At 44.9% G+C, this 18,887-nt stretch overlaps 1 protein-coding gene across 1 annotated transcript in view; it reads left to right on the top strand.

Moving 5' to 3' along the window:
* The window catches only part of LOC138304104 (arf-GAP with SH3 domain, ANK repeat and PH domain-containing protein 1-like), a 1,221,419-nt gene that overhangs the window by 952,566 nt on the left and 249,966 nt on the right, over window positions 1–18,887 (top strand). Inside the window, exon 22 of the mRNA XM_069243851.1 lies at window positions 16,603–16,710. Within this exon, the coding sequence (XP_069099952.1) occupies window positions 16,603–16,710 (108 nt within the window). The remainder of the gene's footprint in view (window positions 1–16,602; window positions 16,711–18,887) is intronic.

The following is an 18,887-nucleotide window of genomic DNA, read 5'->3' as shown; positions in this document are numbered from 1 at the left end:
GTGCAATTTTACATTTCAAGTAGGGGAACTTGGTAATTCTTTAATTATGCTTTGAGCAAGATGTATTTTATTGCTTGTGCAAAAATTGTTGCAAATGCAGACTGGCATGTGGGAGGCATGCATGAGAATCACAAGGTGGTCTCCCTGCAAAGAAATCATTGGGGGCTAACCATTTGTAGCTTTAGTTACAAATGATCAAAATAGAAATGTTTGTCTGAGGAGGTTCCACATGACAAAAAAGGACAGGAGTCACACCTTCGGTGACCTGTACACATCACTGAATCAGGGTTTGGTTTACCTGGTAGGAGAACTGTTGAGTTTGGGGATTTTTGGTGGTCAACCACATTAATTACTAGCACTGCATTTTTGTCCCTAGGTTTTGCTGATGCCCACTTCCATTTTATCTGTCCCATTTTAATGGCCTGGGTAGACAGGGCAGCTGTCATCAGACAATTATGTAAGAACCACTAGAAGAGGGGCTTTGTCTCCACCCACATGTTGGGCAGGAGTACATGTTTTGATTAGGCAGAAGTTGTATGCTTCCACAAAAAAGTTCTTACCCTTCACACAGCTGTGATCATGTTGTTTCTTTATCTAGCTCCCTATTGTTCAACTTTCAGGGGCACACACATGATATTGTAATGTTATTAAAGTTTTTAAAGTGTCATTCATAGTTAATATATGCTGTTTTTCTCAGGCAGCGGCACATATGAGACAAAGGCATCATTAACTAGAGTTTTAGGTTTGTGTTGACAGTGCGACTGTGTTGGACCTGACAGCCTTAGGGTGGTCTCCCCCCATACTTTTTACCTTTTACCTCCTGTTTTTGCTGTATCTTTTTGTTGGCCTTAGGACCTTGAGCATTTTGCCACTGCTGATCAGTACTAAAGTGCATGTGCTTCTCCCATAAACATGGTAGCATTGGTATAAACACAAGTGGCACAGTCAATGTACTTGTAAAGTGGTATACCATACACCCAGGGCCTGTAAATTAAATGCTACAGCACTGCAGCACTGATTGTGACTCCCACTTCAGTAGCCCTTAAACATGTCTCACGCCTGTCATTGCAAAGTCACTGCCACTTCGACTTGGCATTTAAAACCTCTTGCCAAGCCTTAAACTCCTCTTCAATTGTATAGAAGTCATCCCTACGGTAGGCCCTAGGTAGCCCAGAGGGCAGGGTACCATGTAAGTAAAAGGCAGGACATGTACTTCTAAGTTTTACAAATCTTGGCAGTGAAAAATGTCCAAAGTCATTTTTCACTGCTGTGAGGCCCACTCCCCTCATAGACTAGCATTGGGAACTCCTTAATATACTTTTAAGTTGTAATTCCTGATCAGAAAGGAGTGGCTACATTATGTTTAATATAATTGGAATGATAATTGTTAGATCTGACAGCCTTAGGGTGGTCACCCCTACCTTTTTGCCTGCCTCCCTCCACTTTTTAGATACTGTCTTTGCTGGTTTTAAGACTCTGCACACTTTACCACTGCTAACCAGTGCTAAAGTGCATATGCTCTCTCCCTTTAAACATGGTAACATTGGATCATACCCAATTGGATTATTTAATGTACTTATAGATCCCTAGTAAAGTGATCTATATATGCCCAGGGCCTGTAGATTAAATGCTGCTAGTGGGCCTGCAGCACTGATTGTGCCACCCACTTAAGTAGCCCCTTAACCTGGTCTCAGGCCCCCCATTGCAAGACCTGTGTGTGCAGTTATGCTGCCAATTCGACTTGGCTTTAAAAGTACTTTCCAAGCCTAAAACTCCCCTTTTTCTACATATAAGTCACCCCTAAGGTATGCCCTAGGTAACCCATAGGGCAGGGTGCTGTGTAGGCAAAAGGCGGGACATGTACCTGTTTAGTTTACATGTCCTGGTAGTGTAAAGCTCCTAAGTTTGTTTTTACACTGCTGAGAAGCCTGCTCCCTTCATAGGCTAACATTGGGGCTGCCATCATATATTGTTTGAGCTGCTGATCTGAAAGGAGTAGGAGGGTCGTATTTAGTATGGCCAGAAGGGTAATACAAAATCCTGCTGACTGGTGAAGTTGGATTTAATATTACTAGTTTTGAAATGCCACTTTTAGAAAATCAGCATTTCCATGCACTTAAAATCTTCTGTGCCTTACAATCCACATCTGGCTGGGTTTAGTTGACACTCCCTTGTGTATTCACTCAGACACACCCCAAACGCAGGATACTCAGCCTCACTTGCATACATCTGCATTTTGAATGGGTCTTCCAGGGCTGGCAGGGTGGAGGGCCTGACACTTGCGTGTCAAAGGACGGTAGCCTGCCCTCACACAAAGGACTGCCACACCCCCTACTGGGACCCTGGCAGACAGGATTTAATTGAAAGGGGACCTTATGCACTTCTAAGCCACTCTTTGAAGTCTCCCCCACACAAAGGCACATTTGGGTATTTAAACAGGGCCTCTGCTCCTACCAACTCAGACACTTCCTGGAGAAGAAACTTGAACCAGAACCTGTATCCTTCCAAGAAGAACTGCCTGGCTGCCCAAAGGACTCACCTGTCTGCTTTCTGTGAAGGACTGCTGCCTTGCTGCTCTCTTGCTGAGGTGAAGACGTGCTCTCCAAGGGCTTGGATAGAGCTTGCCTCCTGTTCCCTGAAGTCTCAGGAACAAAAAGACTTCATCTCTACAAGAAGGACTCCTTCTGCGGCGAAATTCGATGCACAGCCTGCCAGAAACGATGCACAGCCTGCATCACAGTGAAAAATTCACTGCACGCCGAACCAGAATGACGCAGCCCGACTTTGCATTGAGAAGATCAAGGAATCGGCAGTGTAGCAACCGGAAATTAGACGCACGGCCCACCGGATCGACGCACAGGTGAGCTGGAACGACAGAGCCCGACTTCCAGGAAGGAATTGACGCAGCGCCTGAGGTGCGGTAGAAAAATCAACGCAACGCCCACCGAATCAGGCGCAGCTCCTGTGACTTCATCCTGCCACCGCAGGAAATCCACGCGTCTGAAAACCCCGCAACCCAAAGGGGATCCATGGCAGAGCACCGGAAATCGACGCATAGCCATCCCTGCATGAAAACTAAATCGACGCACACCCCTTTGTTTCCAGGCATCTCCTCCTCAGCGGTTCCTTGCGGAGATTTTGCACGCAAACCAGGTACTTTGTGCTTGAAAGAGACTTTGATTACTTTTAAAAGACTTAAGACACTTTATATCACTTTTACAAAGATATCTCAACGTATTCTTATTGCATTTTAATCGTTGCAACCTGCATCTTATCAGATAATTATTATATATTTTTCTAAACACTGTGTGGTGTATTTATGTGGTGCTATACTGTGTTATTGCATTATTTATTGCACAAATACTTTACACGTTGCCTTTTAAGTTAAGCCTAACTGCTCAGTGCCAAGCTTCCAAAGGGTGGGCACAGGATAATTTGGATTGTGTGTGACACACCCTGACTAGAGTGAGAGTCCTTGCTTGGTCAGGGGTAACGTGACTGCCAACCAAAGACCCCATTTCTAACATAATGATAAATCCTCTTTACTGGTAAAGTCCGATTTACCATTTACCATTACTATTTTAGAAATGGCAGTTTTAGAAAGTGGGCATTTCTCAGCTCTTACTGCTCTGTGTGCCTTGACGCCTGTCTCCAATAGATGTCTGGGCTAGGTGACAGCTACACTTTGTGCACTCCCTCTAGACAGCCTCAAACATAGGAAGGGTGGGTGTGACAAAGGCCTCATCTGCATTCTGATGGTCCTTCCAGAGCTGGAAGAGTATAGGGGAGCGAGCAGTTACACTTCAATAGGGAAGTGCCTGTCCTCACACAAAGGGCGGATTACCCCATACTGCTTGTTTGCAGCCAGGGGTAAGAAGAGGGGGTCCCTGTGCACTTCAAAGAGCTGCTTTGAAGTCATCCCCACTTCAAAGTCACAGTTGGGTATGCGTACTGGGTCTCAGATCCCACCAAATCAGTACACATGTGGACTTGGGAAGAACTCTGATGGAGTAAAGACTGGTGTGCTGTGAGGATTGACACTTTGCCTGAACGGATTGTTCCAGGAACTGCTTCTCTGCTTTGCTGAGCTGACTTGCTGCCTGCTGATCTCTGCCCTGCTGAGGACAACGACTGTACCCAACCTTTTGAATCCAGAGTGACTCCAAGGGCTTGCTGGCTTGCCCCCTATTCCACTGCAGTTTCAGGGACATCAAAGACCTCTTGCACTCTCCTGCTGCTGGACTATGCCATCTGTGAGTCTTACCCTTGCCTGAGGTTCCCTCTCCAGTCCCGGACCTCAGAAATGGGTTCTGCAGTCGATTTTTGTCAAAAACTGATATCACCTCATGTACATAAGAAATTCTGCCACAACGCTCCTGCAACGCAGAGGCTGTTTGATGACAGCTGATTCACAACCTCCGCGCCCAGACAATAACACTCTGCACAGCTTGACAACGATGCATCACATTTACTTCAGCTGAACCAAATGACGATGCAGTGGCCTGACTGCGTGGAAAATACTGACGCATCGTGCCCTCAATATCAGTGCTTAGCTCCATCAAAAGTACTGTTTCATCCGACGCTGCATGGGTTCTGTAGCCAGCCTACCCTCCATTGCAGTTGGCCTGAACTTTGGATTTGCACCAGTCCCTCACAACCTCAAGTAACCTTTTGACCGCTAGTGACTTCTAAGCACTCTTTATGATTAAATCTTTAAAAATTCATATCTTGAGTTCTACCTATTTGATTTTTTGTCATGGTGTTGAGACTTTTTGTGGTGTTTTCATTGTGTTACTCTGTGTGTGTTGCACAAATACTTTACACATTACCTCCTAAGTTAAGCCTGATTGCTCTGTGCCAAGCTACCAGAGGGTGAGCACAGGGAAATTTAGGGAGTTTAACTTACTTTCCCTGACCAATAATGTGGTCCCTACTTGGACAGGGTGCAAATATGTGGAACTAGAGACTCAATTGTTTAGTCATCTGACCTTTTAACCTACACCAATATTATTCAACAGTTTTTGCTCCCACACAAATATATATTGATTCCTATAATATCTACTTGTAATGCTTCACCTTGCATTACAGTGTCCTCTTAAAGCCAGACGTATTGGCACTGCCAATGCTTATTTTAATGTCAGACTGTGGTCTACATTATTGCATGCATGTCTTTCCTAGGCTTTGTACACCATCTTGAGGATAGATGGCCGTTCTTATGGTTTGGTGTCCCTTATGTGACCACTGATATGCTGGCCACCAGCCACTCACCTACCTTTTGTTTTCTGTCACTCTAGATATATTTTCAAAGTGAAGACTCAAGCCAAATATTTAGTTAACGAACAATGAGGATGAAGGGGCCCATTTTAGAAAGGGTCCAGGACTGCTTCCTTAGCAATAATCAACAAATATCAGGGTTGATCCTACCACTTACTCATAAGTGAAACTCTGAAATGTTCCTTATTCTCTAATTCCTGTATCAGTTGAGGCAAATTGCCAGTATATTTGCCCTGACTGATAGAGGATACTTGGGGGAGGGGAATCAAATTTTCTTCTCTTAAAGAAGAAAACATTTGGTTAAATTGATTGTTTCCATTTCAATATACTCCTGGGGTCTAGAACAGGTCTAAGTTCTGTGAATTGAGCAGATAATGCAAACGTGTTTTCATTCATGTACAGTCACATTAGAAGCCCTTGAGGCTGCAGTAGTGGTACATACCTCATGATTAACCTGAAGCAACTGAGAGGGGTACTGAAAGAGCAGGGAGGCACTGGATAACTACCGTTAACCCTCCATCTGCAATCCTCCTTGGTATGTAATGATGACCATCTCATTCCGAGACACATCACCAAACACGCTGAGAGAGGTGCATGCATTGAGTTGCTAATTGTGTAATTTGCTTCTTCTGTAAAAGCGTTTAGCAATAGTGGTCGGTGATGAAGCTGTCGATGTCTGTCTCTTTATGTTGCTCACTCAGGAAGCTGCCACAAAACAAAAATAAAGATAAGATTTAGGAGCTTCAGTTGATTCTGAGACAAGAGTTAATCACATTTAACCAGATTGTCGCCATTGTCTGTAATTTGTTGCTCCAGGGGCAGACAGAGACAGTGCACACTATTGCCGGTAATTCTTGATCCCCAAGCCCCCAGACATCTGTGGCTCCTTCTATAATACAAAAATTCCATGGGGTGCAAGAAACTGACACAAGTGTCCATTGCGCTCCTGGAACACTCATGTAATATGGCCCCAGATGTCTTGGCTCACTGAACAAACTGTATTTCATATCTTTGAATATCCTGGGCAAGAGAAGTGCCATGCACTTGCTGTCTTCAGTTTGTGAGTCATATGCACAGAAGCGAGGTAAGTGAACTAGGCATCCGCATATCTGAACGTATTTTATGCATGAAACAAAATATATATATATATAGTTGAACAGCAGTACAGAGGGGTTTCAACAGCACAAAAAAGCAAATTGCATTCGGTAGAGAAAAAGAAATAAAAACTTTAAAAAAATATATAATAAATATTAGGAAAGAAACAATGCCTGATGTCATCCCAAGATATTTATTTAAAAAATGATTGCTTCTGGGAAGATTCAGTCAAAAATGAAGTCACGTTTCCAAGGTCCCACTGTACCAAAACGAAAAGGTGACCTGCATTTCATTAGAGACAGAGACTTAATCACTGGGTTCTTACTTGCGTTGGTTCTCCCAGTTTCACTTGTACCGGCACTGTATATAGATGTTATTGCCCACTGAAGAAACAACCTGCCTGCGGTGTAAACGTTCTGATAATAAGACAAAATGTTCAAACAGTAGGACGCGTAGAGTTATACGCGTTCTCGTCCCTGACACCTTCTTTGCCACGAAAGGCACGCACACGTCGTCGTTGGGTACTGTAAAGAGTGTATTGAGAGCCGTGCGGGCTCTCCTTGTTTGCGTAAGCATGCTCTGCGTGTCCGGGAGGGGCACGGAGCACGAGGGTATAAATAAAAGAGGAACTGCGATGACGCAGTCTCCGGAGTATACGCAACCAAGCACTGTCTCCGAGTTTTGTGTGCTCGCCTGCATGTTTCTCCAAACTAACATTGGCGACGAGCGGGATGTCGAGGCATCACGCGCAGCAAATCTAACATCGACTTAAGGCCCTGTCGCGAGAAGTAACGTACCGTGGAAGTCCTGGTGCGTGTTGGCCGTGGAGCGAGGAACGACGGAGGCGACCGGGGGAACCGGACTGCCTTGCGGCGTCGGACGAGGAAGTGCACGTTGGCCTCCTGGCCGTGGAAGCCAGTATAGGTGAGCCGCGCCCCGCTGCACGTTGGCCTCCTGGCCGGGGAAGCCAGTAACAGTGAGCCGCGCCCCGCCCCCAGACAGAGAACGCCACGTGGAGATCAATCGCTCCACCTCGGGGCGTCTCCTCGCTGCCGGAGAGCAGCTGATATTGACGCGTGCGATCCCCGAGCGAGGGGAATTTCCGATCAGCTGATATTGACGCGTGCGATCCCCGAGTGAGGGGAATTTCCGATTCAGCTGCCAGGAGGGCGTGCCATTAAAAGGAAGGGGGCAAATTTATAGACGAACACAATCTATGTCTTTTCCAAGAAACATGGGCACTGGAACCCAAATACAGAATTGGCTATAAAAGCTACTGGGTCCCAGCAATTAAGACGAATTCAGGGAGGCCCTCAGGCGGCCTGCTAATATGGCTCAGTTGCTCTTTTAAATGTCGGATTGAAATAATTGACTTGGGCTGCCCTGATTTAATGGGTTTATTAATACCATCCCTTAGAGAGAAACCATTTTTAATAATTAATATTTACAATAGGAGTCTGGGCAGCAAGTATGAGTCCGACGCACTGACTATTTTGGATAGTTTTCTTACTTATAAATCACCTTCTCATTTTATTCTCATTGCTGGAGATTTTAATGCCACTTTTGAACCCTACTCGCTGGCCCAGGAATTATATAAAGATGAAGACGCTTATTGGGGTATTCCCCAGCTGGTGTCAAGTAAAAGACCAAAAATTAATAGATTATCTCACCAGGTCATGGACATTACACTGGCACATGGCTTGCGGGCCTGTAATGGTCGCTCCCGTTCGGACCCTAATCTCCACCCTACATTTAGGCGCGGGTCACAGAAGAGCCAAATAGATTATATCTTGCTCGATATCCGCTTGTGGGGCCATATGGTCGACATGAACATTGTAGAACATGAGGAAAGTGACCACGAACCACTGATTTTATCTCTTAGGAATTTATTACCCCTTCCTGAAGTCTCTTGTCCCAAGACCTACGGACAACAGCTCGCACTGTCCAACAATAGACGTAATGTTAGATGGGAATCCCTGAACACTGACACAACCATTTTGACAACGGCGTATAGGCAGCTGGCAGATCATATGGACCATATATCTCAATTTCCAGAAGATAGTGGTGGGCTTATAGCAGCCCACACACAATTTTTTAACTCCTTAAAAAATCTATTTACCAAAGAGTCGGTGAGAGAACCTAAAAAGAAATGTAATGCAAGATGGTTCAACGCCGCATGTAGAGAAGCACAGCACAAATTGCTGAGAGCTCTAAGAGGAGGTCAGATAGACTTTATAAGGGAAACTAGGAAAGCCTATAAACAGGAACAAGCTAGAGTCCGTAGGAAATGGGACGAATCAAGATGGGTCTCCCTTCTGGAATCTGCTAAAATAAACGACACCTCTAAATTTTGGAAATTGGTGGCTGATGCCAGCGATGAACCTAACTGTTTGCCTGGCACCTCAATACTCCCTGTAGAGTGGACCGATCATTTTTCCCGATTATATCTTGGGACCATTGGTGCCACCGCCAGGGAACTGACCCACATCATGACCACTGAGACCCCCAAAATTGAATTTTCCCTGGCAGAAACCAAGGCTGCGATTGTCTCACTTAAATGGGGAAAGGCCCCCGGCCTTGACAAAATACCAGGTGATCTCTACAAGACTGACCCAGATGTTTGGGCTCCATATTTAAACCTCATCTCTAATGTGATAGCTGCAGGAGCACCTGTTCCGAGCTCCTGGTTAGGAGCAGAGATAGTTCCCATTTTTAAGAAAGGCAACCCCTCTAACCCTGCTAACTACCGCCCAATCTCCTTACTCGACAACTTCCAAAAATTTTTTGCAAAGCAAACTTTGTCTTGTCTAGAGGAATGGATTTTGGAAAACAATGCCATTTCTGATTTACAAGCAGGGTTTAGACCAGCAATCAGTACCATAGATCAAGTACTAAGATTTCTAACAATAAAATGGAATACTGTAGAAGTAGGAGGGGGTAACCTTTATGTAGTTTTTATCGATCTTAGAGCCGCGTTTGATCTGGTCCCTAGAAATCAGTTATGGCTGACACTAGCCAACATGGGTGTCCCGCATGGCCTTTTGAAACTTATCGCCCGACTACATGAGAATACCTATGCCCAAATTAGGAATGGCAAGAATGGTGATCTTACTGAACCAGTGGCTATCGAGAGAGGAGTCAGACAGGGGTGTGTGTTGGCCCCAACTCTTTTTCTTTTATATATTAATAACTGTATCAAGTACTTAGTAAATTGCACAAATGACTCCCCCATGCAGGCTGGAACCAAAGTCCCTTGCTTACTCTATGCAGACGACACTATTCTTCTGTCTAAATCATCTATGGGAATATAAAATCTGGTCAACCAGTTCGGTGCATACTGCAGAGACTTTGGGTTAGACATTAATCTTAAGAAAACCAAACTCATGATATACAGCGCCAGGAAAAAGAAGCTCAGCGCAAACACAAAGATGGATTCAATCCTTGTGAAGAGAGTAACGGAATATGATTATCTGGGCATCAGACTATCTGACAAGGGCGGTTGGGATCCAGCTATAAGGAAAGGGGCATTAACAATCAGCCAAAGATGTGGAGTAATAGGACGTAAAGCTAGCACCGCAACAAGCCCCCCTCTGATCCTCATCTCTGAAATATACAAAGTACAAATCCGTGCTGCGGCCCTGTATGGAGCAGAACTTTGGGGATCCCACAGACAAATGGATACTCTTCAAACCAAAGAAAATAACTTCTTCAGACACATAGCCAGACTGGGGAGGGGCACACCAATGCTCCCCCTCAGACTGGACCTGGGTCTACACAGTATCAAAGACATAGCATATCTAAGACCACTCCTGTACTGGGTCAGACTATGGAAAACGGATGAACTCGAACCCTACAGGGCAGCAGTTAAAGAACTACTGCCACCTCGTCATGGATGGGAAAAAGTACGGTGGCTTAGGGAGATGAAAGCAGCATGGACCAAACTGAGTCTATCCCATTATTGGGAGAATCCCGAGATGATTCCTGGCAATGCTAAACGCCTGATCAAAGACCACTATTGGGAAAAGATCTATGAGGAATCCCTCGGCTCAAATAGTTCAGGTCGACTGACAGCAGAGTTCCTGCTGGTAAAGCATGTTCCTCTGTCTGAAAGCTTCCTGGACCTCCCTATACCAGCCCACGCTCGCTCCTTATTACTCCAACTTAGGTACGGAACATTGTCAGTCAACAGTTTCACGGCCGGCTGGTCGACTAACAGTTCTCCATCGGACAAATGTATAAACTGTCACCTATGTAAGGAAACTTATGAACACGTTCTATTTTTTTGCCCTCTGTATAAATGTCCTCGAGGGAAGTGGATTACCCCTCTGTGCAGAACACTGCCCTCGCCATCTCGCAATAGTGTACTCAGAATATGTAAATATGATACTTCCATACTGACAGTGTGCTCTGTTTCCAAATATTTGGCAGCAGCATGGAAAATTCGCAGCAGGATTATTTCAGATCCCAATCCATCAGTTGAAGAGCGGTCTAGCAGCCAGTAAACCAGCATTCGATCATATTAGTCTGGGACTCTAACGAAAACCGAGACCTATCATGGATATTAGATTGTATCCCCGAGTATGCTGTTTAGTGGGTTACCACAACTATATAATTTTATAAATGCTAAGTTATATCCTATTCTGACCAATCTATTTAATAGAACTGACCAATCATGGGTACCATTCCTTATGGCCCGACCTCTTAACTTTCTTTTTTTTTAATCTGTGCTATTTTCTGGAGTTTTAATGTCTGATTTTATATAGTGATTGGTCTTAGAACAGTTTTTATCTTTTTAATAATCGATTAGATTGGTTCTAGAACAGTTTTTATCTTTTTAATAATTGATTAGTATTATTTTAGTGTCCAGCATTATGTACAGGGCAAGATCCGGAGACCACCCTGAGTATTCTTCTTTTTTCAACTATTTATGGAAATATTTTAGCTATACGACCCCTTTTTATCCTTTCTTTTACTATACATTGGTTTATGGTTTTTATTTCTATGTATGTATGTTTACTTTTAAAAATGGCCTAAATTTGGACCGAATAAACTATTGATTGAAAAGGAAGGAGACGTGCATGAAGAGGACACGTGGCCACATATAAAAAAAAAAAAAAAAAAACAAGTAAAGAAACGAAAGAAGGGAGGAGCATGATTAAAGCATATAGAATACAAGTCAACTAGGCAGTCACACACAAAAAAAAGAGAAAGGAAAGTGAGAGAACATTCACCCTTGTATACAGCGGAGGAGAGAGAGGGCAAACATGAGTGCCCCGCCACAAGACGATGCCAATCCTCCACCGCCACCAGGGAACCCCCATCTTCCGGCACAGCTGAATAATAGTATTCACTCATCACTTACTGCTTTGCCACCATTTAGCCAACTAATTGACCCGGCTACTGCTGCACCCAGGTGGCGATTATGGATAAATCGCTTAGAAAATTACTTCTGTGCCACCCGGGAAACAGATGGCGCGGTGCGTAGGTCTGTAATGCTGCTGATGGGTGGAGATGAACTACAGGAGCTGTTTGATTCTCTCCCTGACACAGGGGATAAGGATGATTTTGACGCAGCAGTAACTGCTTTGAACAGGCATTTTGATCCTCAACTTAACTCGGATTATGAACGATTCAAACTGAGACAGGCACAACAGACTGAAGTTGAGTCGATGGACATGTTTTATGCGAGGTTGAGAAAGCTGGTGAGTTCATGCACGGGACTCAACCAGCAAGAGGAGATCCGAGCACAGATCATCCAAGGCTGCCGATCCAACGCCTTGAGAAAGCTTATCCTTCGGCAACAGGGCATGTCCCTTGACGACATTTTGATTCTTGCAAGGTCACATGAACTGTCGGCGGTGAGAGCAGATGCGATGGCGGCCGTGAGAGGTCATTCGCTAGCTGCAGCGTCATCATCGAAGGTAGTCCAGGTAAAGGAGGAACACGTTGATGTTGTCCAGACACGTCAAGCAGCGCAACGCAAGACGAACCTTACCAAACCAAGTGATAGGGTTTGTGGAAGCTGTGGATATGAGCACCGACCAAATATGGGATGCCCGGCAAAAGGACAGTCCTGCAACCGTTGTGGCAAGCCGAATCATTTTGCTAAAGTGTGCAGGTCTAGGAGAAATAAGCCAGGAGAGCAGAAAGGACGAGATACGAGTGTGAGAGCTGTATCCAAAAGTACGGAGGAGGTAAGGGACCAGGCAGTGGCGAGTGGCCCGGTCTTTGAGGAAGACGAGGAAGAGGACATTTTTGTAATATCCTTTACAGGAGGTAAGCCACAGAAAGTGAAACCGCCGCCCATGAGTGATGTTCACGTCAACGGCACGCTTGTCTCCGTACTCATTGACACTGGTGCATCTGTTAATGTGATGGATGAAACTCTTTTCCAAAAACTCGTACCCACCCCGCCACTTAACCCAACAGCCACTAAGATATATAATTATGGAGGGCGAGACCCCCTTCCCCTTAAAGGAACAGTGGAGGTGGCTGTGAGCAGTGGAAATAGGTCTACAGAGGCAAAGTTCTATGTGGTGGCTGGGGATCGTGGCACTCTGTTAGGGTGTCACACGGCAGAAGAGCTTGAATTGGTGTTCTTTGCACGACAAGTATATGATACCCAAGTGGAACGCCTTCTTAATGAGTTCCCACAGCTCTTTGAGGGGCTAGGACGGCTGAAAGGGAAGCGCATCAAACTGCACATAGATCACAGTGTGGTTCCTGTGGCGCTGAGACATCGTCGGGTGCCATTTCATCTGCGACCTGTTGTTGAAAAGGAGCTGCAGTTGCTGGAGGACCAAGGTGTCATCGAGAAGGTAGACGGGCCTACGCCGTGGGTGTCACCGTTGGTGATTGCGCCAAAACCCAAGCAGCCTGGAGCGATTCGCCTCTGTGTGGATATGCGACTGCCAAATAAGGCCATTCGAAGAGAAAGGCACATAACGCCTACCATGGACGATATTATCGCTGATCTGAATGGGGCGCAGTGGTTCTCAAAGTTGGATCTTAATGCGGGGTATCATCAGCTGGAACTAGACCCCGGAAGTAGAAACATCACGACTTTCTCAACACACATAGGGCTGAGAAGGTACAAGAGACTAAGCTTTGGAGTGTCATCTGCTGCTGAAGTCTTTCAGAATGTGATTAGAGAGACATTGTCTGGACTACCAGGGGTAATCAATTTAAGCGATGACATTTTAATACACTCCAAGACGAGGGAAGAGCATCATCGTCATTTAAGGGCAACCTTGAAACGGTTGGTTGAAGCAGGGCTAACGCTTCATAAGAAGAAGTGTGCTTTCTACCAAACCTCAGTCGAATTCTTTGGCTATGTGTTTTCAAAAGATGGTCTGCAAGTGGACCCCCGGAAGGTTGAAGCTATCCGTCAGGCTCCTGTTCCACAAAATGTCACTGAGGTTCGCAGTTTCCTGGGGATGGCCACCTATTGTGGAAGATTCATACCCCAGCTTGCCACCATGTCTGAACCTCTACGCCGACTCACGAAAGGGCAACACCGCTGGGACTGGAATCCCGAGGCTCAACAGGCGTTTGTGGATATTAAGGATGCTTTGCTAGATAAGGCAACTATGGCCTATTTCAACCCCAACCGGAGAACTGAAGTGGTGGTGGATGCCAGCCCCGTTGGGCTTGGAGCTGTTCTCTTGCAGGAACAGCGGTATAATGAGTGGATCCCAGTTGCATATGCCAGTCGGGCGTTGTCGGCAGTTGAAGCGAGGTATGCGCAGATTGAACGAGAGGCCCTAGCCATTCGATAGGCATGTCGCCATTTTCATTTGTACTTGTATGGACACGAGTTTCAGGTAGTGACTGACCACAAACCTTTAGTGTCATTGTTTGCGGGGAGTCCCCGTCTTGGACCTCCGAGGATTGAGCGATGGACAGTTCTTCTTCAGCCTTATAGGTTCACGGTTGTTTATCGGCCGGGTGTGAACAATCCGGCAGACTATCTGTCGCGCCACCCCTCTCCGCAGGTGTTTGATGCTCGGCAAGGACAAGATGAGGAAAGTACGGAGTGTTTTGTCAGCATGGTCGTACAGTCGGCGTGTCCTAATGCTCTTCTCGTAACTGACATTGTAAGTGCTACCCAGGATGATGCAATGTTGAGTCATGTTAAGGAGACTTTGAGCCACAAACGGTGGAAGTATTTTCTAGAAAAGACACATGTGTCCTGCCCTGATCAGAGGATAGCTATGCAGAGTATTTGGAAGGTGCGTGATGAGCTGTCCACCGACAAGGATGGTTTGGTTCTGAGGGGACGAAGAATTGTACTTCCACAATGTCTCTGGTCCAGGGTGATTGCTCTGGCTCATCAAGGGCATCAAGGAGCTGCTAAAACCAAAGCGAGATTACGTGCTAAAGTGTGGTTTCCAGGCATGGATAGTCAGGTTGACGAGATGGTAGGGAAGTGTCACTCCTGCATCATAACATCGATGGAACCCCCAAGTTGCCCAGTGGTGACCGAGCCGCCCTCCCTGAAACCGTGGGCTAAAGTAAGCATGGACTTCAGGAGCTTTCCAGATGGGAGATTGACTGCTGTTCTGATTGATTCCTATACTAAGTTCCCGGTGGTCGAGGTGGTATCGTCAACGGCGTTTGAGAACGTGCGGCCAGTTCTGCAAAAGACGTTTGCTTTGTTCGGCCTGCCTGATGAAGTTAGAACTGATAATGGGCCCCCGTTCCAAGGGCAAGAGTTTAGATTGTATCTTGACAGTTTGGCAATTCGTCATCGCAAAATAATGCCATACTGGCCTCAGGCAAACGGTGATGTCGAAAGGTTCATGCGAACTCTGAATAGGGCTCTTAGGATTGGAGTGGAGCAAAAGGAAGACAGTGAACAGTGTTTGCATCAGTTCCTAAGTGCTTATCGTCAAACGCCCCATAGCACTACTGGTTGTGCTCCCTCTTCCTTGATGTTCCGAGTGGCTCCCCGTGACTGTATCCCCTCAGGCCCTAAATGGAAACCTCCGGTGTTGGACGTTGAAGCAACTCAAAGACGACGAAGAGCTAATAACCAAAGGGCAAGTAACCAACGACGATCTAAGTATCGAGGGTTTCAAGAGGGAGATCGCGTGGTAGTAAGGTGTCGGCGAGGAGGAGGAAAGTTTAAAACACCATTTGAGCCTGAGATCTGGGAAGTCATTGGGGAAAAAGGATCTATGATAACTGCAGCCCGAGGAAGGAAAAGGGTCACACGAAATGTGTCCCACTTTAAGAGAGCTGGCCTGAGGGAGCCGGCTAGTGAAGAAGAAGAAGAAGATGAGACCATGGATGGTCCATCCACGGTCGCTCACGAGATGGAGAGCATTACTAGGCCAGTGCCAACTGAACAACCTGGGCCTGGTTGCATTTCAGAGCAAGGAGGTTTGCGTACCAGAAGTGCGAGATATAACTTACGCCCCAATCCTGTGCCGAGCAGTCAATTGAAAGACTTTGTCTGTCAGATGGACTGTCTGTAACATGGGTTCTGCTGGTGTCTAGTAAAGGTTGAGCTGCTGTCGGAAAAGGAAGTCGATAGTATAAAAGAACTTACAACCGTTTAAAAGACACAGTGTTTGCGGTCCTGGGGATAAGGGTGTTAACAGGGTTTGAAGTGATTATTATTATTAGCCAGTTATATTGTTCCTGTTTTGTTTAAGTTTTGTTTAAGGTTATTTTATATTAATCCCTCTCCATGTGGAGTAAAACATGGGGGGGATGTAAAGAGTGTATTGAGAGCCGTGCGGGATCTCCTTGTTTGCGTAAGCGTGCTCTGCGTGTCCGGGAGGGGCACGGAGCACGAGGGTATAAATAAAAGAGGAACTGCGATGACGCAGTCTCCGGAGTATACGCAACCAAGCACTGTCTCCGAGTTTTGTGTGCTCGCCTGCATGTTTCTCCAAACTAACAGGTACATCAGACTGCAATGTACAAAACAATTAAAACAATGTTTTGAGCCCTGGTTTAACCAGGAAACGTCGTCATGCCCATAGCAAGACCTAAATTTCGCTTCTGACCACTCCAAAAGCCCATAGCTTTTGTAACTCTGCATGGAAAGTTAACAGGTTGCGAATGTGATCCCCTGTACGGAGACCCGAACGCTGTAAAGAAAGTATATTTTTCCTGTGAGCGACTTGTTACCCAGCACTGCGTAATCACTGGGTGTTTTTTGCGGTTTTTAAAATGTAGGTGTCCTCCACTTCATGTCTAAAAATCTTCATATTTTTATTACAGCTTTGCCAGGCTCAAGCCAGTCAGTTCAACATGCGTGTCCATGTAGAGTATGAGTGGCGCCTTCGTCAAGAAGATATGTACGAAAGTGACGATGACCTTGATGAGAAGGTGAGTTCTCTTTGTGGTTGAACAAGTTGTTAGAATGAGTGTATTTTTTAAAAATCGGTTTGGATTTTGAGGTAGAGAGCACTCTGATAAAATATAAATGTTTTTTTTCTGTATTGGCTTGAATAGCCCTTAATATTGTTTACATGGCAATACAAGATTCATTGGTAGTAGTTAAGTCATATGGAAAACACCTCATTAAGAACGTTGACTTTTAATTCATTGATTTTTTTTTGAGTACATAGGTACTTAAGTTGTAATTCCAAGTATTTTAGTGCCGAAGTATTTTGCCAAGAGTAGAGACAAATTTTCAGGCATGGAGCATAGTCTTTCCTTTCATGTTTGCTCTTATGCCCTCTATTGTCAGAAGCAATCACATCAACCAATGAGATTCATATTAAAATTTCTGTTTTGTTCATAATGAAAATAAACTGAATGGGAATATACACACTTCGTATGACTGGCTTTAATTTCCGGTAGAGTTATTGTAGTGTTTTCTGATTGTATCTCAATCTATTAATCCAGGAGGTGCTGTGAGGTTTCAATACCTAACCCTCTTCGTTTACTAGGGCATTCTCATAGCACTGATGGAACATTTAATTAAAGTAGAAGCCACACTTTCCGTTGGAGTTGTTTTATGTTGCTAGGGGGAGAAGCTAAACTTAAAGTTTGATGACAAGCCAGTTCCCACATTTGGCCATCGTCGTCACTAGGATTCCTCATATACTCTTCAGTGCAATCATATTGCTACCATGTATAGCCTGTTCCAGATATGCAGATCAATGTAAGTGGCAAAAGACATCCATGAACCATTTATTAGTAAATGTAGACTGCTTCTTCGCTGGCTTTAACAATCTAGCTATAGAGAGATCTTCCTGCTTCACCATAACATTTGTTTGTACTGCTACCTGGAATAAAGATTCACCCGCCATCCAACCTGAGATTAAGAACTTTCAGTCTTCAGTTGATGACAAGGACCCTTTTTTCTGCTTGCATTGGTGTCTAGCAAAGCCATCTTAGCGTTGAAACCTACTAGGCTCTTGAAAAGATGCTGTACCTTAAATTCACCATTGCCCATTTTCTTTTAAGTAGTACTGTTCCCTCTGCTCTAAAGAATGTCTAGTATGAATTGTAATCATTCATACAAGTAAGATGTGGCTGGACTAATAAGAAGATACAAAATGCGTCATTAAGGAGATGCACATTTAAGCATAGAATACCATTTCAGTAGATGTGTACACAAAAGATTGCCAGTTCACATTTTTAATGAGATTGCCCCAGTAAAATGAAATCAGGGGTGTACATAGCAGGCAATAAGACTGACTATTTCACGTATTTGGTCCAAACAACTATTAGAAATGGGGTATCTAGTTGGCAGTGGTTTGCACCCTGTACAAGTAGGGACCCTCACATTATTCAGGGTAAGAGAGTCACATAGCTAAGATAACCCCTGTTCACCCCCTAAATAGCTTGGCTCAAGCAGTCAGGCTTATCTCAGAGGCAATGTGTAAAGTATTTGTACACAAACAATAACAAAGTGAAAACACTACAGAAGGACAACATCCAGCTCTTCTTCCTGGCAGAATGTCCTAAGTCCAGAAGGATTCTAACTTTGTGGTGACTGAGGTCCAGTACTTATACCTACTTCTGTCTTTGAAATAAGCAAACTTCAAAGAGAACTATTTGTAGTGTAGAAGACCCAGATACACTCCAGGGTGTTGGAGACTGCTTTCTGTGAGGACAGGCACAGCCCTATTCAGGTGCAAGTGTCAGCTCCTCCCAGCACTCTAGCTCAGGAAAACCCATCAGCCTAGTGATGGGCCATCAGGGCATGAGAGTAACACCTCAGCTCCCTCAGCGTGACTGTCTAGAATAAATACAGAAAAGGTCCAACTGTCATACTGACCCAGATGTGTATTCAGCAGGCAGGTAGAGGCACAGAATGCGTAAGCAAGACAATGGCCACTTTCTAAAAGTGGCATTTTCAAAAATGTAAAAACCAACTTCACCAAAAGATGTATTTTTAAATTGTGAGTTCTGAGATGCCAAAATCCACATCTCTATTTGCGCCCAATGGAAAATTGCACTTAAAAGATTGTTCAAGGGAATCCCTATGTTTCCCTATGGGAGAAATAGTCCTTGCAATAGTGAAAAACGAATTTAGCACTATTTCACTATCA

The sequence above is a fragment of the Pleurodeles waltl genome, chromosome 7 (genome assembly GCF_031143425.1).
Source record: "Pleurodeles waltl isolate 20211129_DDA chromosome 7, aPleWal1.hap1.20221129, whole genome shotgun sequence".
Classification (NCBI taxonomy): domain Eukaryota; kingdom Metazoa; phylum Chordata; class Amphibia; order Caudata; family Salamandridae; genus Pleurodeles; species Pleurodeles waltl.
The sequence above is the reverse complement of the archived record's forward strand: the minus strand, read 5'-3'. Positions and strand labels throughout refer to the sequence as shown.